At 28.0% G+C, this 26,973-nt stretch overlaps 1 protein-coding gene across 3 annotated transcripts in view; it reads right to left on the bottom strand.

Annotated features, from left to right (window-relative positions):
- The window catches only part of LOC119605900 (breast cancer anti-estrogen resistance protein 1), a 101,582-nt gene that overhangs the window by 35,446 nt on the left and 39,163 nt on the right, over nt 1-26,973 (bottom strand). The window contains exon 1 of one of the 3 annotated variants that reach the window (XM_037959244.1): nt 26,567-26,973. This exon is cut by the window's right edge and continues 648 nt beyond it. The exons of 1 other annotated variant lie outside the window; for it this stretch is intronic. In XM_037959244.1, the coding sequence (XP_037815172.1) occupies nt 26,567-26,644 (78 nt within the window). In that variant the 5' untranslated portion in view covers nt 26,645-26,973. The remainder of the gene's footprint in view (nt 1-26,566) is intronic. One more of the 3 variants, XM_037959245.1, reaches the window with a different exon arrangement.

Genomic DNA, 26,973 nt, shown 5'->3' with positions numbered 1-26,973 from the left:
TTTGTAGCAGAAGTCGTAAGCCATAGAGTAGAGATTAAGGGAAAGTTATGGTTCCAATAAAACCATAATTATTGTAAAGAATATTGTTTTCTTAAACTGTCATTGCGATTTTAAAATAATCTAGAATTTTGTATTTTTATAAGTTTTAAGTAGCTGGCTCAGAATTTGTTCTCCACCATTCTATAGCAATTAATTTTATTTATTTTTTATTTAATAACAATTTTTATTTACCATTTCCAATTAGACAGGTTGTATTGTTAAATAATATTAAACAAACAAACACATATTTTATGCAAATTGTGGAAAAAAAATTGTTTTGCATAAATTTATAGAAACAAAATTAAATAAACATTAACATACGAATTATTTTATAATAATATAAAATCAATAAATTATTTAAATAAATTTATGGAAATGTCATCTGTATATAAATAATTATTGATAAAAATCATTTTAACAAAAATAAAAACACCTGAACAATTGAAGACAAATCATAGATAAACAGTGTATGGGAAAATTGTTCGTACCTTTTATGGTAATTGTACAATTGAAGACAGATTAGTGTATGAGAAAAGTAATCGTACATTTTAAGCTACTTATGGGACTATAGTTTCGATTATAGGCCAGAGTATAGTCTTGACACTTGACTAAAATATAGTCTTGACAATAGCTAAGACTATAGTCTCAGCTATAGACCAGACTATAGTCTCAACTATAGACCAGACTATAGTCTCAACTATAGACCAGACTATAGTCTCAACTATAGACCAGACTATAGTCTCAACTATAGACCAGACTATAATCTCAACTATAGACCAGACTATAGTCTCAACTATAGATCAGACTATATTCTCAACTATAGACCAGACTATAGTCTCAACTATAGACCAGACTATAGTCTAGGTTATAGTCCAGACTATAGTCTCAACTATAGACCAGACTTTAGTCTAGGTTACAGTCTCGACTAGATTATAGTCTCCATTATCGGATCGTAATGTAGTATCGTCTATATTTTCGACTATAGACTAAAGTTTCGACTATAGAACAAACTATAGAACAGATTATAACCCTGTCTATGGAGAGGACTATAGTTTCGAATAGTACTGGAAAAAAATCTGACTAATATCTATTGTCTGTGTCTATTGACCAGACTATAGAGAGGACTATTGTCTCCTCTATAGTCGAAAATATAGACTAGACTACAGTCTCGAGTATAGACCAGCTATAGTCTCAGTAATAAGCCAAACTATAGTCTCGATGATAGATTATTTTGACAATAATCAATATAGGATAATATTATAGTCTTATCTATAGACGAAAATATTGTTTCAACTATTGGCCAGATTATAGTCTAAACTATGGATTAGACTATAGTCTTGACTATAGATAGTATATAACACGCTTTTGTTCCATCTATAGAGAGGTCTATAGTCTCGATTATAGATTATACTGTAGTATCTACTATAAAACAGACCATTGTTTCGATTATAGACCTGCCAGTAGTCTCGACTATAGATCAGACTATTGTCTCGTTTAAGGACCAGACTATAATCTAAAAAATATACCAGACTTCAGTATCTACAATAGACCAGTCAATAATCACGCATATGGATCAGACTATAGTCTAAACTATAGATCAGACTTTAGTCTTGAGTACAAACGAGACAATAGTCTCGATTATAGATGAGACTTTAGTCTCGACTATGGACCAGACTTTAGTATAAACTATAGATCAGCCTAAAGTCTCGACTATAAGCCAGAATAGTTTAGGATCTAGACTATATAGTAGACCACACTTTAGTCTTGACTATAGACCAGACAATAGTCTTGACTATGGGCCATGCTATAGTCTAGGATATATTCTAAACCAGACTATGGACTCAACTGTAGACTATAGCCTCGATCATGAACCAGACTATAGTGTTGATTATATATAAAAGTATATGTATATCGATCTGAAGTATATGTCAGATGTCTAGAATTCTATTTCTAGTGGAAGTTTGGATGCAATTTAATATAAAAGTGGCGACAATATGCTGACTTCCGATTTACAATCCTTACAAATATTTTTCAAAAGTTTTATCGTCATTCGTGTTTACTTTTAAATTTTGCTCCTACAAAATTGAACTTGAACCAATTGAAAACCCCTTTAAGTTAATTTACCATCTGTATTTTAAAAGCCAAACAAAAACCCAAATTGAAACACCTGTAAAATATATGTGTAAATTCCCCGCACGTCTTCTGTAACATTCAATGTCAAATTGATTTGTATGACTAAAGACAATTTCTGAGAAAACTAAATTTTTGCTTTAATGAGTTTGTCATCCATCGCCAATAGGCGAATATAAAACAGTTGTGCAAATCCCTTTACACTTTGACTTATGTATGAAATAATACATATCTTTAATGTGGGTCTTGAAATAATAAAAAATATTATTATTATTAATAATAATAATAAAATATAGTACAAAAGTACTTATTTAACCTTAGAAATAAAATTAAAGCCATTATTTAAACAGTTGTTAATATGCATACAGTAATGAGCAAAAGTTTTGGAACAAAACCCCTAGTAATGCAAAAGGTAATGAGTAGTTTTCAAAATAAACATAATTATATTGCACTGAGGCCAAACGCCCTAAACCTATCAAATTTTTTTTCACTACAGACATAGTATGTATTAGTAGCTTATTATTTGCTCTCCACTGTTTACGTAACTTTACGTAATGCATACAATTTTTTTGCAATAAACAATTAAACCTTTTGTATTGTTATTATTTCAATTACTTTTAATAGAATAGTTTTATTATACTATAAAAAACCAGTATTTATTTTCATATTTCCATGCTTTCCCCATTTTCCCCCTGTTCTTTTTCTACACACGTGTTCTCAAAACGTTTTTTCTTTTACAATTTTTCTTTTATCGCCAGTTTTCTTTAAATAAATTTAATTTTATTTCATTCAATTTCAAAGCATTCGGTGCTTTCTATAGAGTCCTATGTTAGTTTGTAATTAAATGTAATTATTACGTTTTCATTTACGCGTAATTATATTTCAAACGTTTGTAATTTTGTACGTTGAAAAACAGAAAATTAGTACGTCACATCACGTCGCGTCAGCAGTCGTGAAAAAGGCGACTTATATCTGTAGTTAAGTAAAAAAAATAGAATTTTTTCTATTATTAATCACTAGTATTAGTTAGAATTTATATTATTAGTCTGGGAATAGTTGTTAGATGGGTAAAAGAAGAAAAGGGGTAAAGGCTTTTGAATGGAGACCATCCCGGTTAACACCCATTTTAAACGTAACGTGGCGTTGGTTAAGTAACCCAGTAAATAAAATGTTTAGAAAATACTTGGATTTGTTTTGTAACATTTATTGTTTTATAAACTGTTTTCTTTATAATGAAATCTAGAAACATTAAGTCATTATTTACCGAGGTCAAAGGTCACATTTTCTACTTCAGCGTCTGCCTTTCGCTTACAATTTTATTTCCTTCTGATAGGGAGTTTTAAACTAAAGTTTTTTTTTACAAAATCTGTTAAAAAATTATACTATAATGTTGGATTTTGTAGGAAAAATTTTAAATATATAAAAGTATGACCTTTGACCCTGCAAAAAATTGAGTTAAACATGACAAATTTTGAATAAATAAGCTTTAAATATGCATGTTTGTCAGTCCATATTGCAAGAAATATTGTATAAAAATATTCACTAAAATTTAGACATAATAAACAATTTCCCATTTAAAATTCCCTCAGGGTTATTTTGGTACCTTTTACGGTACTTTTTGACCATAAGCTGACAATTTTCCGGCTAATATTTAAACAACTGTTGGGAAATAGCTTAAAACATTAGACTTTTATAAGAAATCTAATCCAAATATGTAATTACAAATCCCTGTTTCTAAATTAGTACTTTTTTATAAAAGTACCTTTTTGTTAAAGTACTTTTTTCTAAAAGATTTTGATACAAATAAAATTATTCAAACTTCAATTAGTTTAATATGGGCACAAAGGAAAACCACAACTGGGACCTGTAATTTCCCGGAACTTTTAAAAAGTACCTTTTATTGCTTATTTTCAAAATAATCTATCTTAGTATTTGATAAAAAAGATGTTTAAAGAAATGAAAATCACTTTAGCAGCAGGAATTTTAATGGATTTAGCTAAAAACTTCAATAAAAACTTGAAATTTCAAAGTTGGTACCTTTCGCAAAAAGTACCTTTTCGTTTACAAATAATAACAAACTGACCTTATCAAAAGTTTAACACGAATGAAAGTTATGGTAGCATCAAATTGCCACTTAAAAAGTAATTCCATCAAATTTGCCAATTAAAACTTTTCTAACAAGTACATTCAGGTCAAAATGTCCAAATTGGCACTTTTAAAAAAAGTACTTTTTTTGTTTATTGTCTAAATAACATTTCAAATGACATTGGTCAAGTATTTTGTTGCAAATTTAGATGAATCTATCATCAAGTCTTTATGTTAGTTTTAGTAAAAAGTCAATAATTTTCATGTTGGTGGTACTTTTGCCAAAAAGTACTTTTTTGTTTTTAAAGAAATTAATCATGTATGTAGGTTTTTTTGTTTCAAAGACCATTTTCTTACAAACAAACTTTCATATGGCTGCGTTTCTAGAAGCCAGTAATGTTATAAAATGTTTAAATTTAAAGGTAGTTTTTTAAAAAGTACTAAAAAGTACTAAATTGCCTAAAAAACTCCAAGATTTGGATAGAAATGAAAATTACACTGGGAATCATAGTTTTAAACGATTACATGTAAAAAAGTACTTTTTTTGTTTATTGTCTAAATAACATTTCAAATGACATTGGTCAAGTATTTTGTTGCAAATTTAGATGAATCTATCATCAAGTCTTTATGTTAGTTTTAGTAAAAAGTCAATAACTTTCATGTTGGTGGTACTTTTGCCAAAAAGTACTTTTTTGTTTTTAAAGAAATTAATCATGTATGTAGGTTTTTTGTTTCAAAGAACATTTTCTTACAAACAAATTTTCATATGGCTGCGTTTCTAGAAGCCAGCAATATTATAAAATGTTTAAATTTAAAGGTACTTTTTTAAAAAGCACTAAAAAGTACTAAATTGCCTAAAAAACTCCTCAGATGTCTATACCAAGATTTGGATAGAAATGAAAATTACACTGGGAATCATAGTTTTAAACGATTACATGTAAACAAGTCCGAAATAAGTTAAAATGTTCAAGTTGGTACTTTTTAAAAAAAGTACCTATTGATTTATTATGTTAATAGCAATTCAAATGACAAAGATAGGTTAAATAGCCAATGAAGAAGATATGTTAAGTAAATATGAAGAAGATAGTTTAAATAAATATCCAATAAGGACTTAAAATTTCCCAGTTGGTACTTTTCCAAAAAAGTACCTTTTTGTTCTTATAAACAGTAAACAGTAGAGGGTCAATACTAATGATTAAAATTAACATTTTACTATCACATGAATGCGATTCAAAAAGTCAGCAATGGAATAAATACTTGAAATCTCCCATTTGGTACTTTTCCAAAAAAGTACATTTTTGTTCTTAAGCAAAGTAGCCATTCGTAGATCAATGCTAATGATTGAAATGAAAATTTTTCTAGCATTTGACTATCACGTGTGAATGTGATATAAAAAGTCTTCAATGTCATAAAATGTTTAAAATGGTACTTTTCCAAAAAGTACTTTTGTGTTTATTGTCTAAAAAATTCCTAAGATGACAATATCAAGATTTGGATAGAAATGAAAATTACACTAGAATCATAGTTTTTAACTGCTAGGTACATATGAACAAGAAAGCAAGAACTTGAATTTGTACAATTTGGTACTTTTTCCAAAAATGTACATTTTTGTTTATTGTTAAAAAAAAACTCCTGAGATGACAATATCAAGATTAAGATAGAAATTAAAATTACATTAGAATAATAGTTATAAACGGCTAAATATAAACAAGAAAGCAAGAACTTAAATTTGTACAATTTGGTACTTTTTCCAAAAAAAATTACCTTTGTGTTTATTGTCAAAAAAAAACTCCTTAGATGACAATATCAAGATTTGAATAGAAATGAAAATTACACTAGAATCATAGCTTTAAACTACTAGGTACATATAAACCAGAAAGCAAGAACTTGAATTTGTACAATTTGGTACTTTTTCCAAAAAAGTACCTTTGTATTTATTGTCTAAAAAAACTCCTCAGATGACAATACCAAGATTAAGATAGAAATAAAAATTACACTAGAATCATAGTTCTTAACGGCAAAATATAAACAAGGAAGCAAAAACTTGAATTTGTACAATTTGGTACTTTTTCCAAAAAAGTACCTTTGTGTTTATTGTAAAAAAAACTTCTGAGATGACAATACCAAGATTAAGATAGAAATGAAAATTACACTAGAATCATAGCTATAAACGGCTAAATATAAACAAGAAATCAAGAACTTGAATTTGTATAATTTGGTACTTTTTCCAAAAAAAGTACTTTTCTGTTTAATGTATAAATAACATTTCAAAAGACTTTGTTGCAAACGAAGTTAAACCTAATATTTAGTTTTTATAACGACAAAAGTAATATTTGCTTCTGTTTGCTGAAAATTTTCCAAATAGTACTTTTTTCAAAAAAGTACCTTTTTTCAAAAAGTACTTTTTTTTGCTAAATATAAAGATAATTGACAGCTTTTAAAACCAAATGTTTAAAAACATTTTGTTCAATATTAAATTCTTAAAAGTTTCTGTTTCTTGGTAAAATCAAACCAACTGACAGGGCTGCCATAAAGCTATAAAAACAACAACTTAACTGCTTTTGATTCGTTTAAATATTCTTAATTGTTGTTTAGTATTCAAACCATGTAATATTTGTAATACAAACAATTGTAACTATGTACTTTGTGTTGTTGTTGTAATGTTATGTTAACTTTATGCATAATAATTTAGAATTCTTTTGTTTTTTTGTATTGTTTAAATATTAACAAAATACAAAACAATTTAAAATTGTAAATATGCCTACAAAAAAGGTACCGCCAATAAATTGTAACCATTTATACATATATTTACTTTTTTTTGCAGTTTGTTCCTTAAATTCCACAAATAATGATGATATAATGTAAAATATGTAAATAATTATATTTGTTTGCAAAAATATAATTATGACAGTACATAAAATATGACTTAATTCCAATGTAAATAAAGTTTATTGTTCAGTCAAAATGACATTGATTTAAAAATTACAGTTAAAAATAAAATGCAATCATCTTGTAAAATTTGCTGGTTAAACAAAAAAAGTCATGTTTATAAGATATTCAAAATGTATTATTCAATTAGTCCATATTTGCAAATTGCGCTCAATATAAAACATACACATTCATTTAAAAAAAAACTATAAAGACAGTGCGAGAGAAAAGTTATGAAACAGTTAAGTTTTTTTTCATTTTAAATCTAATTTATCTCATCAAACCAGATTTCCCTGTTTATATAAAGTGTTTTTTTAATCCCCATAAAATGTTTAAACTTTTTGAAGGTCCCTTTATTATTCTCTCCCACTGTTTACGCATTTAACCATTATGCACTTTGCGGAAAAATATGTAGAACACATTTTGCTTATTTCGAATATCAATGAACTCATTTATTTATTGTTGGTTAGTACTATATGTTTTCCTTGTTTGTTCAAGTTTTTTGCGTTTTTTTTAATAAACTTTTTTAGTAAATTATATATTTTTTTTTTCAAAAACCGGCAAATAATACTTTTTAACTCATTAGCGCTTAACTTTGAAGTTAAATGGCAAAATTTTTTTTTTTCTTTTTGCCTTCATTTGCTCTCTTTAGTTTTTTTTTTTTTGTACTTTAAATACGAAGTATTTTTTTAAATTAAGTTGGCATAAATAAAGCTATTTTTTTAGCTGAAGTAAAATAAATAAAGATCTTGGTTTTTTTTGGCAAGAAAATATAAATAAATGAAGAAATTAAGTCGTTAAACAGTAAATGCGTTTAAAAAACAAGTCATATCTCTTATATTGCGGTATTTTTTCTGTTAACGTGAGTTGTATAATTACTGGAGATAATTTGTAAAAAGAATGAAATTTTTTTCAATTTTCTATCTTAAATGAAATGTATATTAAGTAAACGATTTAAATTTCAATAAAAATCTCCCCAACATATGCGTTTTAAAGTAAAACAAGGCCGAGAAACTTTTAATATGCAAATAAGAACTTTTTCATGAAAGTACTTTTCTATAACCAGGACTTTACATACAAATAAAGTCATTAAGAACTTGTAATAAGCAATTTGGTACTTTTCCAAAAAAAGTTCCTTTTTTGTTTACAACCAAAACTAAATAAAAATCTCTCAAAAAACTGCGCTTTTAAGTAAAAAAGGCCGTAAAAAATTTTTAATATACAAAAAGGTACTTTTTTAAAAAAGTACTTTTCTATTGATACACAAAATAACCGGGATAATGTTATAATTTAGATTCAAATAAAAAGCACCTCCTTCCTATGACAAGCCTATGTTAAAATCATCACTTCTTCAGCTCTTTTTCAGTACTTCTCTGGAGTAAATTATACTACTTTTTCGCTTCTTTGGAAGTTCTTTTTTTGCTAATACCAAATGTATTCTCGATACTCTTGTCAGATTCTCCACGAATACTCTCTGCGGATTAGAGTCACCAAGAATAGAAATTGATCAGTTTTGAACTTTAAAATGTCAAAGCAGAGAGTTTTTTTTTCAAAACCCCTCAATTTTGCACAAAATCTATATTTCTTTAGAATCGTAAAACCCCCTATTGACGTTATAATCGGTCCATTTTAGTTTGTAGAAATTACCTTCATAAGATTAATTTTTTTTAAATTATCAAATATTTTTGAGATGAGGTAATATAAAAGGAATTTCTTTTTATTGAGAGATCGTTTAATACGCTTAAAATTTAGATCAGTGGTACTGGTAGTTAATCGGGCGCCGATCCTATATTTTTAAACGAAAAAGCTTCATCATGAAGAAAGCTTTTGTGGTATTTTCTAATGACTTGGGGCAAAATAATTTTGAATCGATTCTGTTTTTATAACATCTCAAAAAGATCGTAATAGGAGACATGAATGTAGATCATATCTTATCAGTCTAAAATTAAGCACTAGCTGGATCTTTCAAGGCGATATCGAATAACACTGTTGGCTATTTTTAGGAAATTTTCGAAAATTTTCTAAAAAAGTTAATTTGTTTTAAAAATTTTTAAAAATAAAGAAAATTTTCTGAACAAATAGAATTTTGCAAAAATATCTAAAAAGAACATTTTTTTCAAAAATTTTCAAAATTCAAAGAGAATTTTTTTTAAAAATTTTCTTAAAAAAAGAGATTTTTTTTTAATTTTCTAAAAAAAGCGAATTTGTTCAAAATTTTTCTAAAAAAAGAGAATTTGTTCAAAATTTTTCTAAAAAAGAGAATTTTTTCAACATTTTTCTAAAAAAAAGAGATTTTTTTCAAAAATTTTCTAAAAAAAGAATTTTTTCAAACATTTTTTAAAAAAAAGAAACTTTTTTCAAAAATGTTCTAAAAATAGAGACTTTTTTAAAAAAATGTTTTAAAAAGATGATAATTTTTTCAAAAAAGAGAATTTTTTCAAAAATTTCTAAAAAAGATATATTTTTCAAAAATTTCTAAAAAAGACAATTTTTTCAAAAATTTTTTAAAAAGAAAATTTTTTCAAAAATTTCTAAAAAAGAGAATTTTATCAAAAATTTCTAAAAAAGAGAATTTTATCAAGAATTTTCTAAAGAAGAGAATTTCATGAAAAATTTTCTATAAAAGATAATTTTATGAAAATTTTTCTAAAAAAGAGAATTTTATGAAAAATTTTGGAAAAAATTGATTTTTATAAAAAAATTTCTAAAGAAGATAATTTTTCCAAAAATTTCTAAAAAAAACTAGAATATTTTCAAAAATTTTCTAAAAAAATATTTTTTTTTTAAATTTTCTAAAAAAGGGGAATTTTTCAAAAATTTTCTAAAAAAAGGAGAATTTTATCAAAAATTTTCTAAAAAAGGAGAATTTTCTATATAAGAGAATTTTTTAATAATTTTCTACACAATTTTTCAAAAAATTTCCATAAAAGATAAAACTTTAAAAATTTTCTGAAAAGAGATTTAAAAAGAAGCATTTGTATACTTAAACTGAGGGATTGTAATTAGGTCTCTTAGATGAACTAGTTTTGACTCTCGATAATACACAATTTGGAGCAAAGAAATCTTCTCGAAAAGTTTTCAAATTCATATAGTTTTTAATGCGACTACTACTCGTTTTTATTAAATAGAAAAACTAATACTTTAAATAAAATTCAATTAAAATTTAAAGGTTTTTACTCATCAAAACTATGACATGCAAGTATTTATTACCAAAAAAAGTCTAAACACATTTAACATATTCCTTTGAAATGTAATAACGACCTTAAATGATTAATTACTATTACACATGAACTTAAATCATTAACAAAAAGTAATCAACAAAAAAAAAAAATTTAAAAATTAAACGTAAATTTAAATTTGAACTTCATTTCCAAAAAGTTTAGTGCATTTAAAATGAATTTCTTAAGAAAAATAACAAGAAATTCCTAAGAAAACAATTATGTACCAACAAAATTGACGTCACTAATTTTTTAACACCAAACATAAAATCGCTTTGTAATAAGAAATCACTAAAATTTAAAACTTAAGATGCTGACTAATATATAATAATAATAATGATGATGGTAGTAATGATGATGATGATGATTTTGTTGACGCGTCATTTATGTTTTTGAGAGAAGTGCTGCTAAAGTTTATCACCAAATAAAAAAAAAAAAATTCAAAATTTTTACGTCACACATGAACGCGTGCTGGTTTGGCGGGCTGTAAACAAAAAGCACGCAGTTGTACAAGAAGTCCAAAGGTTGCCCACTACAATTTCATTTAAAGATATTAATTCACATTGACACCATCATCAAACTGAAATGCATAAAAATTTATGTTTTTTTTCTCTTTTGCGTTTCCAAAAAGATCAAATTGATAAAAAAAAGTGTGGCAGCAGTCAGTTAGATATTGGCTGCAATACTTTTGAAAACTTTTTGTTTTTTTAATTTTCTATATAGTGTTTTATTTGGTGATTTGTGAAAATCTTGCAACAACAACAATTTTATATCAAAGACGTTATGATCTTTTGTGGCCCTCCAATCCCCCTTTTGTAGTTTTTTTATATATATACTATTTAATGCCTGCCCACGTTTATTGGTTTCTTTTTGTATTTTGATTACTTTAACATTTAACATTCAATATAAAATATTTGATAGATTTTATGAAAAAAAAAAGAAAAACTCAAATCTACTACTCGTTGTATTTTTTACTACTGCTTGTTAGGTTTGGTTTATAAAGTGAATGGGATTTGAGATTTTTTTGTCATATCTGGAGACACTGAGGTCTATAGTTACCATCCTTTAGTTAGAAATCTACTAGTTGATAGACTGGTTCAAAAACTAGTCAGTAGACTAGTCCATACTTTAGTCCATACTCTAGTCCATACTCTAGTCCATACTCTAGTCCATGGACTAGTCCATAGGCTAATCCATGGACTAGTCCATAGACTAATCCATTGATGGACTAGACCATAGACTAGTCTGTAGAGTAGCCAGTAGAAATGTCCATAGATTAGTCAGCAGGCTAGTCTATAGGCTAGTCCATAGATTAGTCAGTAAATTACTCCATAGACTAATCCATAGAGTAGTCAATAGACAAGTCCATAGAAAGGTCAGTAGACAAGTCCATAGACTATACCATAGATTAGTCAGTGGACTAGTCCATAGACTAATTCATAGACTATTCTATAGACTAGTCCATATACTAGTCCATATACTAGTCCATAGAATAGTCCACAGACTAGTCCATATACCAGTTCATAAACTAGTCCATAGTCTAGTTCATAGACTACTCCACAGTCTAGTTCATAACTAGTCCATAGACTAGACCACAGACTAGTCCATAGACTAACCCATAGACTAGTCCATAGACTAGTTCATAGACTAGTTCATAGTTTAGTTTATAGATTAGTTCATAGACTAATCCACAGACTAGTCCATAGACTAGTCCCTAGACTAGACCACAGACTAGTCCATAGACTAGCCCATAGACTAGTTCATAGACTAGATCGTAGACAAGTTTATAGACTAGTCCATATACTCGTCCATAGACTAGTTCATAGCCTAGTCAATAGACTAGTCCATAGACTAGCCCTCAGACTAGTCCATAGACCAGTCCATAGAATAGTCCACAGACTAGTCCATAGAAGAGTCCATAGACTAGTCCATAAACCAGTTTATAGACTAGTCCATAGACTAAATCATAGACTAGTTCATAGACTAGTCCATATACTAGTTCATAGACTAGTCCATATACTAGTCCATAGACTAGTTCATAGACTAGTCTATAGACTTGTCCATAGACTAGTCCTCAGACTAGTCCATAGACTAGTCCATAGACTAGTCCACAGACCAGTCCATAGACTAGTCGGCAGACTAGTCCATAGACTAGTCCACAGACTAGTCCACAGACTAGTCCATAGACTAGTCCACAGACTAGTCCATAGACCAGTCCATAGACTAGTCCATAGACTAGTTCATAGACTAGTTCATAGACTAGTTCATAGACTAGTTCATAGACTAGTTCATAGACTAGTTCCTATACTAGTCCATAGACTAGTTCATAGACTAGTCAATAGAATAGTCATTAGACTAGTCCATGGACTACTTCATAGACTAGTCAATAGAATAGTCATTAGACTAGTCCATGGACTACTTCATAGACTAGTCCGTAGACTAGTCAATAGACTAGTCCATAGACTAGTCAATAGACTAGTTCATAGACTAGTCCATAGACTGCTTCATAGACTAGTCCATAGACTAGTTCATAAACTAGTTTATAGACTAGTCTACAGACTAGTCCATAGAGGAGTCCATAGACTAGTCCATAAACCAGTTCATAGACTAGTCCATAGACTAGATCATAGACTAGTTCATAGACTAGTCCATATACTAGTCCATAGACCAGACCATATACTGGTCCATATAATAGTACATAGACTAGTTCATAGACTAGTCCATAGATTAGTCCATAGACTAGTCTATTGACTAGTCCATAGACAAGTCGATAGACTAGTCTATAGACTAGTCAATAGAATAAGTAGTCCATATGCTAGTCCATATGCTAGTTCATAGACTAGTCCCTAGACAATTCCATAGACTAAGTCAGTAGTAGTGCATCGGCTGGCCTATGAAGTATTCGAGTGTATTTGCCGTTATTATAGTCATAGATGTAATAATTTTTCCATTTCATTATTTTCCATAAAATAAATATGATTTTGGGTAAAAGGTTTTGGTGTAAAAAAATCTCAACTCAAATATTTCTTTTCACTTTTCTTTACCAAAAAAAAACACATTAACTTAAGGATTTAAATACGAGTTTAAGAAAACATTTCTAAAAAAAAAGTTGTAATTGTTGTTTGTCGACATATAAGTTAAAATTTACCATAATTTTATATGATGGATTGTCAGACAGACTTTTAACAAGATACCAAAGGGTATAAATTGATTACAAAACAATAAACAAGTAAAACATCTACACCGAAAGAAAAACTATTTGAGTGTTTTAGGAATTTCCCCTCAAATACGAAAAATCCAACACTTAGACAAGGTTATCATTATTTGTTTTTTTTCTTTATAACTTAAGAAGGTTCAAATTTCCCAATCTATAAAACTTGTGAAAACTATTAAAATCTTGTCTATGGCAATCTTTCAAAAGAAAATGATTTAATAATAATGGGCATTTGGTCAAAAATTAAGCCATTAAAATGTTTCTTGTTAACATGAAAATTCGTTTAAGGAAAATTGTTTTGTAACATTTTGTTTTTATGATTTTCCAGCCACACATAAAATGGATTTTGTTTTTTTTTACACAGAGATCATTAAGATCGCCTGTTGATTTACAAAAATGATTGCTACATTTTTATTTTACTTACGAGTTCATTAAATTGTTTTTTAAAATGTGTAAATATTTAGTTATTTATTTTACACTTTGAATTTGTTATTGTTATTTTTTTAAATTACTTTTTTATTATTAGTTATTTAGCTAAAGTTGTATAAAAAGTTTTAAGAGTAATCAGCTACAAAATCGGTAATCGGTTACTCGAAATTTTCTTAAAAAACAGGAAAGAAATAGATTTTTTCTAAAAGAAGAGAATTTTTAGAAAATTTTCTAAAAGATAAAGAATTTGGGAAATTTTTTCTATAAAAAGAGAATTTTTGGAAAATTTTCAAAAAAAAAACATAATTTTTCCAAAATTTTCTAAAAAAAAACTAAATTTTTACAAAATTTCAAAATTATTGAAATAATTTCTAAAAAAGTTTTTTTATTAATATTAAACAAAATCCAATAAATTAGGTAAAAAAAGTTTCTTCTTAAAAGCTTTAAATGTTGATAAACTCGAATAACCGATTACTTTCATTTACAGCGAATATTTTTCAATAACCAAAGCCCCATATCTTACGTATTAGAGTATTTAAAGGTAATTTATTGATATTCGTATCTCTCCCATAGTATACAAGACAACTTACAACACAAAATTGATAACAAACAAAAATTACATTTTAACAAGTTCAAAAATTGGAAAAAAAAAAATTAAAATCAAATAGTAAAAAAAAAACAATTTTAAATGTGTTAAGTTTATTATCCATTAACTGAAAACGCGATCGAAAAAAATTTAAAAAAAAACCAAATGCCTAATATTGTTGTAATTTACGTAAGTTTTAGTTTGTTTTTTTTTTACTATCTGATTTTTATGGTAATAAAAACTACATAAAAAAAATTGCTTAACAAGTTTCAAGGAACTAAAAATGCACAACAAAGTTTAGTTTGGCATATGTATATGAAGTTGTTGAAAAAATAGATTTTTTCCATGAAAAATTTATTTAATAAAAATTCTATATATTGACCTTGAGATTTTAAGAAGTTGTTTCCATAGCAAACACTACTGCTTTAGCCACAATTCGTGAAAAATTCGCGAATATTTTAACTTTAAAGAAATTCAGCTTAAACTAAAACTCGCGAATAAATTAGGCTTTAAACAAAAATTATTAAAAAATTGTTTTGATTTCTATTTATTTAATTAATTTTTTTTTTTTCTATAATAATACTGTTTTTTTCCTTTAGAGGTTGGGCGAAATAAATGTCAAGCAATTTGCCAACTCAAATGAAATGTCATGTGAACTAAAGCACCTGTTTACAGTTTTTCTTTCCAACATAATGGGACAGTAATTAATTTTAGAAATTAAAGGGAAATTAAACAAAATAAATCAAGAGGGTTTTGCGAAATATTAAGTTGGGAAATAAATGTATAACTGAAAAATTTCCTTAATACAAAAGTTTTCGCAAATGTTAGAAGCATAGAGTATTGTTAGACAATGTTAGAGAATTAAAGAATTTTATGAAAAAAGATGAATATTTCTATAGTCAAGACAAAACACTGATCTATAATAAAGACTATGAAATGTAGTCAAGACTATAGACTGTTCTATAGTCAAGACTAAAGACTGATCTATAGTCAAAACTTTAGACAGATTTATACTCCAGACTATAGATAGATCTATAGTCAAGACTATAGACTGATCTATAGTCAAGGATATAGACTGAGCTATAGTCAAACCCATAGACTGATCTATAGTCAAGACTATAAACTCATCTATAGTCAAGACGATAGACTGATCTATAGTCAATACGATAGATTGATTTATAGTCAAGACTATAGAATGATCTATAGTCAAGACTATAGACTGATCTATAGTCAAGACTATAGACTGATCTATAGTCAAGACTATAGACTGATCTATAGTCAAGACTATAGACTGATCTATAGTCAAGACTATAGACTGATCTATAGTCAAGACTATAGACTGATCTATAGTCAAGACTATAGACTGATCTATAGTCAAGACTATAGACAGATCTATAGTCAAGACTATAGACAGATCTATAGTCAAGACTATAGACAGATCTATAAGACTATAGACAGATCTATAAGACTATAGACAGATCTATAGTCAAGACTATAGACAGATCTATAGTCAAGACTATAGACTAATCTATAGTCAAGACAATAGACTGATCTATAGTCAAGACTATAAACTGATCTACAGTGATGAATATAGACTGATCTATAGTCTTGACTATAGACTGATCTATAGTCTTGACTATAGACTAATCTATAGTCTTGACTATAGACTAATCTATAGTCTTGACTATAGACTAATCTATAGTCTTGACTATAGACTAATCTATAGTCTTGACTATAGACTGATCTATAGTCAAGACTATAGGCAGATCTGTAGTCAAAACTATAAACTGATCTATAGTCTTGACTATAGTTTGATCTATAGTCAAGACTATAGACTGATCTATAGTCAAGACTATAGACTGATCTATAGTCAAGACTACAGACTCATCTATAGTCAAGACTATAGATTGATCTATAGTCGAGACTATAGTCTGATATATAGTCATGACTATAAACTGATCAATAGACTATAAACTGATCAATAGACAATAGACTGAACAATAGACTATAGGCTGAACAAGTCAAGATTATGGACAGATCTATAGTCAAGACTATAGATAGATCTATAGTCAAGACTATAGATAGATCTATAGTCAAAACTATAGACTGATCTATAGTCAAGACTATAGACTGATCTATAGTCATGACTATAGATTGATCAATAGACTATAGACTGAACAATAGACTATAGGCTGAACAAGTCAAGACTATGGACAGATCTATAGTCAAGACTATAGGCAGATCTGTAGTCAAAACTATAGACTGATCTATAGTCTTGACTATAGACTGATCTATAGTCAAGACTATAGACTGATCTATAGTCAAGACTACAGACTCATCTATAGTCAAGACTATAGACTTATCTATAGACTGATCTATAGTCAAGTCTATAGTCAAGACTATAGATCAGTCTATAGTCAAGACTATAGATTAGTCTATAGTCAAGACTATAGATCAGTCTATAGTCAAGACTATAGATTAGTCTATAGTTTTGACTATAGATCGGTCTATAGTCAAAACTATAGACTGGGTTATAGTCAAGACTACAGACTCATCTATAGTCAACACTATATACTAGTCTATAGTTAAGACTGCTCTATAGTTAAGACTGATCTATAGTCAAGACTATAGACTGATCTATAGTCAAGACTAAAGACTGATCTATAGTCAATACTATAGACTGATCTATATTCAAGCCTATAGACTGATCTAGAGTCCAGACTATATAGTCTATAGACTATCATTTTCACTAGATATACAGATCTTTTCAAGATATCATTTCATGCTGAATAAAAACAGCGTGAAAAATTTGCGTTTCTTATAAAATAATTATGGCAACATTGTGACCAGTGTAATGTCACCTTCAAGATCAGTATTTGTTAACACTTTTATGCCATTAACTTGAAATTACTTGAAAAAAATGGAAATATTTTTAAAATTTTTTTTATTTAACTTAAAAAGCGAAACGTTATAATTTTTCACACATATGGGTGGGTTATTTATTTATTAATTATTTTTAACATTTCTTTTGTTTAATATTAATTAAAGAAACCTTTTACGTTATATTTGTTAAAAAAAATAAATAAATAAATTTAACCAAGCAAATGACGAAGACTCCTTAAATAAATAATTAAACAGAAAAAACAGCAACAACTGAATAATTAGATAAAACAAAGAAAATTTTAATTATTTAAATTAAATAAAAAAAATATAGGGGCGCTTTATAATAAATTAAAAACAAAAAATTAACACACAAAAAAACAAAAAACATGACATAATTATGACAATTAAATAAAAAATAAATAGTTCTCTAAGAGATTAAACAAAACATTTTGATTAAATTCTATTTGTCCAACAAATACTTGATTTTCTTTATCTAATAATATTAAAGAAATGCAACCATTAAAGAAAAAACAATGTAAAATTGTAAATTATATAGAATTAGTTTCACATTACACAAACATACAGAACAAATTTATTGCCCAATAATTCAAAGTTCTTACCCAAAAAAAAAGAACTTACAAAGAAAGTCTACTCCCCAAAAAAAACAATTATTTTTTATTTCTATTAAAAGATAAGATTTGTTCTTTTTTTTCTGTGTTAATACTTAAAAAATGCAGTCTTATCAAAATTCTGTTTCAGAACATAATAATAAAAAAAAGCTACTACCTACTAAATACGAACAAATTTCAGACAATTAACGACAACAAAAACACATAATATACCCATCTAATCTTTCGTTTTTTTTTTATTAAACTTAATTGGTTTCATTTGAAATTCAAGCACATTTTTTTAATTATTTCGATTATTTGAAAGCAACATGTCATGTATGACATATAACAAAAAACTGTTAGAAAATTTTCAATTTTATTTTGAAATTATTTCTTTGCAAGAGGAAGTTGCTAATTGCTTTTAATTTGTTTTATTATTATAAAACCTATAAAATATTCAATTTAAACTCTTTTAAGTCTTTCTTTTCTTTAATTTTAATTCTGATTTTAAGTCTACGTCCTCTCTTAAATGTTCATTTATTATTTAAATGATTAATAAATGTTTGTCTATAGAAAACAAACAAAATATTTGCATGCAACAACCTGTCAATTTAAGAATCTCTTAAAGTCATTTATGACAATCAATGTTGCTTACACAGAGTAGTCTAGTCCAAGAAGAGCTTAGTAAGTGATAGTGCGTCTGTCAAAGGGAAGTAACCATTTAAATGATGCCTGCATTTTATATTGGCTTAATTGTGGTAATTTTAACCCATTAGGGGGGAAATCAAATAAATAATTTTCTAAAATCATTTTATAAATACAAGTACACAATCTATAGTCTAGTCCTAGTCTAGTCTAGTCTTCTAGTCTATAGTCTAGTCTATAGTCTAGTCTATAGTCTAGTCTATAGTCTAGTCTATAGTCTAGTCTATAGTCTAGTCTATAGTCTAGTCTATAGTCTAGTCTATAGTCTAGTCTATAGTCTAGTCTATAGTCTAGTCTATAGTCTAGTCTATAGTCTAGTCTATAGTCTAGTCTATAGTCTAGTCTATAGTCTAGTCTATAGTCTAGTCTATAGTCTAGTCTATAGTCTAGTCTATAGTCTAGTCTATAGTCTAGTCTATAGTCTAGTCTATAGTCTAGTCTATAGTCTAGTCTATAGGCTAGTCTATAGTCTAGTCTATAGTCTAGTCTATAGTCTAGTCTATAGTCTAGTCCAACGGTTCTCAAAAGGGGGTCCGCGGACCCCTAGTGGTCCGTAGCAAAATCCTAGGGGGTCCGCGAAGACGAACGAAAAAAATCATGAATAAAAAATATTCTCTATATGTTAGAAAATATTAAAAATATCTCCAAATTTTTCATAAATACTAAAATACACAATTTTTATTCAATAATCCCAGATTTGTTGATGACTTTTTGAATTTTATTGTTTCGGTCGTTTATCAGGATGAAGCTAGGCCCTACAAATTTATAGTTTCACTTTTATAAAGTAAAGTATTACGTCCCAATAAGCAAAAACCTTTGAAATGATGTAAATATGTATTTGAAAACCTATTCAAATTTCATACATAGCCTTTGAGAACAAATTTGAAAATTTTTGTTTTCAAATGTATTTCAAATTTAAAAAAAGGCTAGAGGTAAGCTTGAAACTAAAAAAATTTTCAAACGTATTTCAAGTATTCTTTATTATTATTTTCATACATATTTCAAACCCTAATTATAATGCTAACTATTGCAAAATTCATATATTTTTTTACATCACCTGAAAATAAAACATTCATACATTTATTTTAGCATATTTTTCTTTTATATCTCCGATTATTTCTCCTATATTTAACGTTTTTTCGTTCCCTTGCTGTAGAAAAAATGTTCTGTTTTTATTTTTCTAAAATAATTTATTTTTCGAAAGAAACTTTTCTAAGTTCAATTAAAACAAAACTTTGAAAATTTTATAAATATCACACATTATATTTTTTTAAACGTTTTTTGAAATTATCATGTTTATTTCAAACGCTAAACCAAAGTATACTTTGGGCTAAACTTTAAAATTTGAAAACAATTTGGAAAATACATCCCAATAAGCAAAAACCTTTGAAATGATGTAAATATGTATTTGAAAACCTATTCAAATTTCATACATAGCCTTTGAGAACAAATTTGAAAATTTTTGTTTTCAAATGGAAAATTATGGCCTTCTCAAACAAAAAGGCAGTTAGAAATCAAACGTATTTTTCAAATGTATTTCAAATTTAAAAAAAGGCTAGAGGTAAGCTTGAAACTAAAAAAATTTTCAAACGTATTTCAAGTGTTCTTTATTATTATTTTCATACATATTTCAAACCCTAATTATAATGCTAACTATTGCAAAATTCATATATTTTTTTACATCACCTGAAAATAAAACATTCATACATTTATTTTAGCATATTTTTCTTTTATATCTCCGATTATTTCTCCTATATTTAACGTTTTTTCGCTCCCTTGCTGTAGAAAAAATGTTCTGTTTTTATTTTTCTAAAATAATTTATTTTTTGAAAGAAACTTTTCTAAGTTCAATTAAAACAAAACTTTGAAAATTTTATAAATATCACACAATATATTTTTTAAGCGTTTTTTGAAATTATCATGTTTATTTCAAAGGCTAAACTTTAAAATTTGAAAACAATTTGGAAAATACATTATTTAGTTAAGAAAATTTTCAAAAATATTCACAGGTTTGAATCGATGTTTATTGGGATTATTTAGTAACTAAATTTTAGTTAAGAAAATTTTCAAAAATATTCACAGGTTTGAATCAATGTTTATTGGGGTGATTTGTAATTTTTATAAATGTATATGTATCGAAATAAATGTTTTTATATCAGACGGATAATGATTTGCCTTAGAATTAAATACTGATAATGGTATCCCGGAATATGAAGTTAGGTCACATTTCAAAATATTTTTTAAATTGTAAGCAAAAGTGTTAATCTAGTTAATTTTAAATATAAATATTCCATTCCGACGTGATACACAGATTTTAACTTCATTTTGTTGTCCAATATTATTAAATCAACATCAGAAGATTCATAGCGTTTTGCGTAAATAGTCAAAACCAGGCAGTAAAATAATTCGTAGGTATTTTAAAATTCAAACTTAAGATCCAAATTCACAGTACATTCGCAAAGAGTTCAGGTCATATTTTATGTGGGTAACGCATTCCGCAACAGCATCGAAGAAGTCTAACTTTCACATATTTTCCCGAAAACTTAGCTTATATACTCAGCTCACTCCTATGCAATCGCAAAAAATTTAGAAACATGACTCTTTAAGCACATGTCGACAATACTTGATAAAGAAACCTTTTCGCTACCTTGACGAGAAATGAACATGAAAGCTCTCACGATCATAAAATTAAACATCATGTTAGAAGTCATTCTATATTTAAAACCATGCAATTGAAAACATCTCCGAAATACTAAATATTCTCAATGTACGGGAATATTGTATAGGGTTTATGGACCATGACTAAGACAATTTTCGGATGAACAATTATTTATAACAATAAGATATCAAAATATGTATGGGGGTCCGTGAAATTAAATAAATTCCTCAAGGGGTCCGCGAAGTAAAAAACGGTGGGAACCGCTGGTCTAGTCTATAGTCTAGTCTATAGTCTAGTCTATAGTCTAGTCTATAGTCTAGTCTATAGTCTAGTCTATAGTCTAGTCTATAGTCTAGTCTATAGTCTAGTCTATAGTCTAGTCTATAGTCTAGTCTATAGTCTAGTCTATAGTCTAGTCTATAGTCTAGTCTATAGTCTAGTCTATAGTCTAGTCTATAGTCTAGTCTATAGTCTAGTCTATAGTCTAGTCTATAGTCTAGTCTATAGTCTAGTCTATAGTCTAGTCTATAGTCTAGTCTATAGTCTAGTCTATAGTCTAGTCTATAGTCTAGTCTATAGTCTAGTCTATAGTCTAGTCTATAGCCTAGTATAGTCTAGTCTATAGTCTAGTCTATAGTCTAGTCTATAGTCTAGTCTATAGTCTAGTCTATAGTCTAGTCTATAGTCTAGTCTATAGTCTAGTCTATAGTCTAGTCTATAGTCTAGTCTATAGTCTAGTCTATAGTCTAGTCTATAGTCTAGTCTATAGTCTAGTCTATAGTCTAGTCTATAGTCTAGTCTATAGTCTAGTCTATAGTCTAGTCTATAGTCTAGTCTATAGTCTAGTCTATAGTCTAGTCTATAGTCTAGTCTATAGTCTAGTCTATAGTCTAGTCTAGTCTATAGTCTAGTCTATAGTCTAGTCTATAATCTAGTCTAGTCTATAATCTAGTCTAGTCTATAATCTAGTCTATAGTCTAGTCTTTAGTCTAGTGTATAGTATATTCTATAGTCTGGTCTATAGTCTCGTCTATAGTCTGGTCTATAGTCTAGTCTACTGTCTAGTCTATAGTCTGGTCTTTAGTCTAGTCTATAGTCTAGTTTATAGTCTAGTCTATAGTCTGGTCTATAGTCTAGTCTATTATAGCCTAGTCTACAGTCTAGTCTATAGTCTAGTCCGTAGTAGATATTCTGAATAAAGTAAGAATCAGCTGTTATTTTCAAAAATTTCTAGAAAATGATAAATACTGTAACATTTGGTCCTTAAGCGAGGGGTAGCATCTGTTTCAAAGCCATAATTTTAAGTACGCTATAAATAGTTTTTATAACAAAAACCTCTTTAATTAATAGTATTTGTAATTATCGGTAAAAACAATAATTACTTAACTTAACTTAACCCAGACTTCAGAACCTTATGTTATGGCATACCTTCCCTTTTTTTTATGACTTTGTCAATCAACTAAAAAGATTAATCATTGACCATCATCCTAAACAGCCACAGACTGCATTCCACTAATAGTGAATAATTGTTGAATTGTGCTCTCAACAATCAAGGCAGGCTGAATCTTCTTTAAAATACAACATAAATGCATGAGGCATTCAACAACAGTCATTCTGTTATATAGCAACCCATCTCATATCCATCCATTACATTACAAAGCCCATCATCTACTTAAAGAAGACCTTCAAAGCAATTTTGTAAAATGTTCATTGACTGTATTAGTTACAAATTCTTGCAACATCTTAAGATAAAACTATTATGATTGCATATTATATAAAAGTATATATATATAGAGGAAGGTCTTAAAAAACATTTGACAGATGTATGTATATAAACATGCAACAACTGCAAAAATAAAAAAAAAATCTTAACAAAAGGCATAAATGTATCATCTTTTCCTAGTAGTAAATAGTTAAGTAACTTGACTATGATTTTATGTAATGCAAAGTAGCAACAACAATAACAACATCATTTTCATCATAATTATTATTAGGATTTTTATCATTATGATGATGTTGCTTTTGATCTATGTTGTGCATATGAGTTCTAGGTTTTTTTTTTTTGAATATGTAAACGTCTTTGCATGTGTGTTGCATCCCCATGAAGTAAGTGGCTGCCTGGCTCAATGGCTGACTGAATATATTTTGTTGCTTGACTGACATTGGAGCAGCAGCTGTCTATTTAACAAATAGTCTGAGTTTAGTTTGTTGTTTTTAATGTGTATTTTCTTACTTATGATGAGCATTGTGTAATTGGATCTGGGTTTAAGACATTTTACTGTAGTTTATGTTTTGTTTATAAAAATACTTAAATTTCTGCTGAGCTATAGTAGATAAAGAAAAGAGTTAGAAAAGGAAAATATATTGTTGTTGTTGTTTTTAGAGAAATATGACCGTTATCTGTGAGTAAAGGATTTTGCTTAGAAATCAGTTTTAAACAAAATGGTTTAAATGCTTAATTTCAATTAATATAGTAGGGCTATTCACTGTTTGTGGTAAAATTGTTTTTTTGGTTTTCTTACAGTTACAATTCTGAGTAATTTGTTTCAATTTCAATATTAACTGAATTTGTTTTTTTTTTTTTGCAAAATATTTTGTATATATTTCTTGTTATCTTTTAAATAAGTCATTGTTTACTTTTGCTGTAGATATAGTAATGAAATCCATACAAATACAATTTTTTAAGGTGTCATAAAAAAAACCTGAAATTATCATTTAGTAAGTATATTGTGTACGATAAGACAAATATTTAAGCGGAAATCAGACTTTAGTCAGCAAAGTTGTGAAAAGTTCTGTACAGAGGTTGCGTGTGGAAGAAATCTTAATATTTTCAATGTTAAATACTTTAAATATTATGGGAAAATTGGCTAAATCGATGTTTAAAATAGTTTGTTTCATATTTTCTTCAAGCCTGTATTTTTTCTTATTGTAATTGTCCCCCGTAGTCTACCATACCTTTACGGAACGAATAACAAGTAATTTATATTGATAATAAAGTGATTTTCTGTACGAGTGGTTATTTGAAGATGTATGGTCAATTAGAGAGACAGATTCTTATAATAGTTAGTAAAAAGATATTGGTTCCCTAAAAAATTTGTTCCTTCACTGAACGAATAACAAAAAAATGTTATTATTTATGTTAAAATTTGATCACTTCTTTTGTATTTGGAAGCAAGTTTTAAACTTTAAAGTAATGTTATGAAGTGGACCTTATATGAGCGCCAGATTTTATCCATTTTCAATAGGGTCAATTATGGACCAATTCATATAATATTTGGAAAAAATATTGTTTATGTCAAAATTTTATCACTTCTTTTGTATTTGAAAGGAAGTTAAAGTCATTTTATAAAGTGGACCTTATATGAGGTCCAGATTTGACCCATTTTCAATATCAATTTAACTGTATTGATAGCTGCAATTTCAGTCCTCTTGTTTACACCCTATTCTGTTTTCAACAGAAGGATGGACATGACTAAAGCGTTTTTGAATCTAATATGGACAGAGATTATATTTCTTTCTGGGTCTACGATCGCTATTTCGAAGTGTTATAAAAGGAATGTAAGAAAGACTCGATTTAAATCAGCTCAAATATTCTAGTGCCGGGCGGTTATAGAGGCGGTACTATACTTTTTTCTTCTGCAGAAGCTGTGGTGACAAAAATAGCACTAAGTGCTTGGCCAAATCTTCTAGGGCAGTTACAAAGGTGTTGTAGCGATTCTTTTGTTCCTGCTAGAGGCAGAACATCTTGAAGAAGTATTATTAGTTGACATAGTTGTCGTTTCCCTTGTCATCAATTAAGTTCGATTTACGCCTCAAGGCATTGTTTCCCTTCATAGCGAATCAGACGATTCTTTACAGACCGGAACCGAGAAACTAACTGTGTCTTCAGTTTTGTCCGACAAAAATGGTGGCGATACACTAAAAAGTGTCATAGATTCCATTGACATTATGATATATCAAAAGTATCAAACAATGTCCATGAGTACAGTGTGACACAAAGTCCACGGGTTACAAATAGTCCATATATCAAAAAAAGGGTTAATATAGCTAAACCGGTGTTCAAAATATCTCTGAGTTCAAAACACATGCGCCCTGCCGAAGGTCGGCTATTCATGAGATCTTTTTTAAGCAAATCTAAAATACATCATGTACCAAAGTTAGGAGAAAGTCCATACGGGAAAATGGTATGTTCAGGTTCTTTTTTGAAAAGTTTCAAAATAGATGAATAATCTTACCACAATAGGACAAGCTAATGTGACCTTTTTTCAAAGAGAACCGCACTACATAACTTCTAATCTGAAATAGGTGGGATATATCGAGATTGCTGGCAGTTATTACTGGACACTGGGTGCTAGCCAGACATAAAAATTGTCTTGAGCTCAATATCAACGAATTTTGTCACAGTTGCAAGAACAGGGATAAAGAGGAAACGGTTAAACACCTTCTTTACGAAAGCCCTGACCTGGGTCCAAACTCACCTATTGAGATATCATACTGCTACAGACTGTATCCCATAATATACTAATATACACTACGATAGATTCAAGTTTTTGTAGTTGTTGTTTCAAGTTATGATATCTCAAAGAAGGGAGAAGATATAACAGGAGTTAAACCTTTATTTTAAAGCCGACCGATTGGACTTTCAGATAAAATAAGAAACGTTATAAATAAAGATGTCTTCGCTGTGTAATAACATCTTAAATATGGCCTAAAACTGGATTTTTTCAAACTTTAGAACACTATATCTCGAAAACCTTATGTAATGGAGACAATTCAGAGTCCAGAATTGGGTTTAGCGATGCTTAATCCAATGTATATCCAATTAATCTTTGGGTCCATATTTCAATAAAAAAAAAAACTTGTTGCCAAAATGTATCTTTATTAAAGAAAATCTATATTGTTTCATTATCCACGAACTTCTTCTTTACATTTCCGAAAAGTTTCCTAAAATCTCAAGGTGTGCTTCCACATTGTTAAAAATTTGCCAAATTTCTTATATAATTTAACTAAATTTATGATATTTTTACAGTAATCGTTAGGAAAACTGATCAATAACAATTTAATAATTTAAAAGAAACCCACCTTCATAATTTTTGTAGGTCTAGTGACTGGAACATCATAATCCATGGCACAGTAACTGTTATTAGATTTATCCAACATGTTGCTAAATATTCAAATGCTTTCTTTTTAATCAAACAATTTTCTTTAATTTTTTTTCTTTTAACTTTTGGTATTTTTTAAATATTCTCTTTTTAACAATTTAAACACTCATGTTTCTAAAAATTGTATGTTTTTTTTTCTTATTTAAATGGCCACAAACAACATCGAGTACTTTAGATATATTTAATCCAGGACAATATAAATAAAGTAACTCGATACTTTGTTATTTATTTATCAAATACTTTAGATTTTGGTTTCAAAAGAGGTTTGCAATGGTATGATATTTTTTTTTAAATTTAATATTTCATGTTTTATTTTAAATTTTCTCT

Source organism: Lucilia sericata, unplaced genomic scaffold, assembly GCF_015586225.1.
Source record: "Lucilia sericata isolate MDLA Ls3-8-SP2 unplaced genomic scaffold, ASM1558622v1 Contig000531F_arrow, whole genome shotgun sequence".
NCBI lineage: Eukaryota > Metazoa > Arthropoda > Insecta > Diptera > Calliphoridae > Lucilia > Lucilia sericata.
Note: the sequence above shows the minus strand (reverse complement) of the source record. Positions and strands in the feature narration are given on the sequence as shown.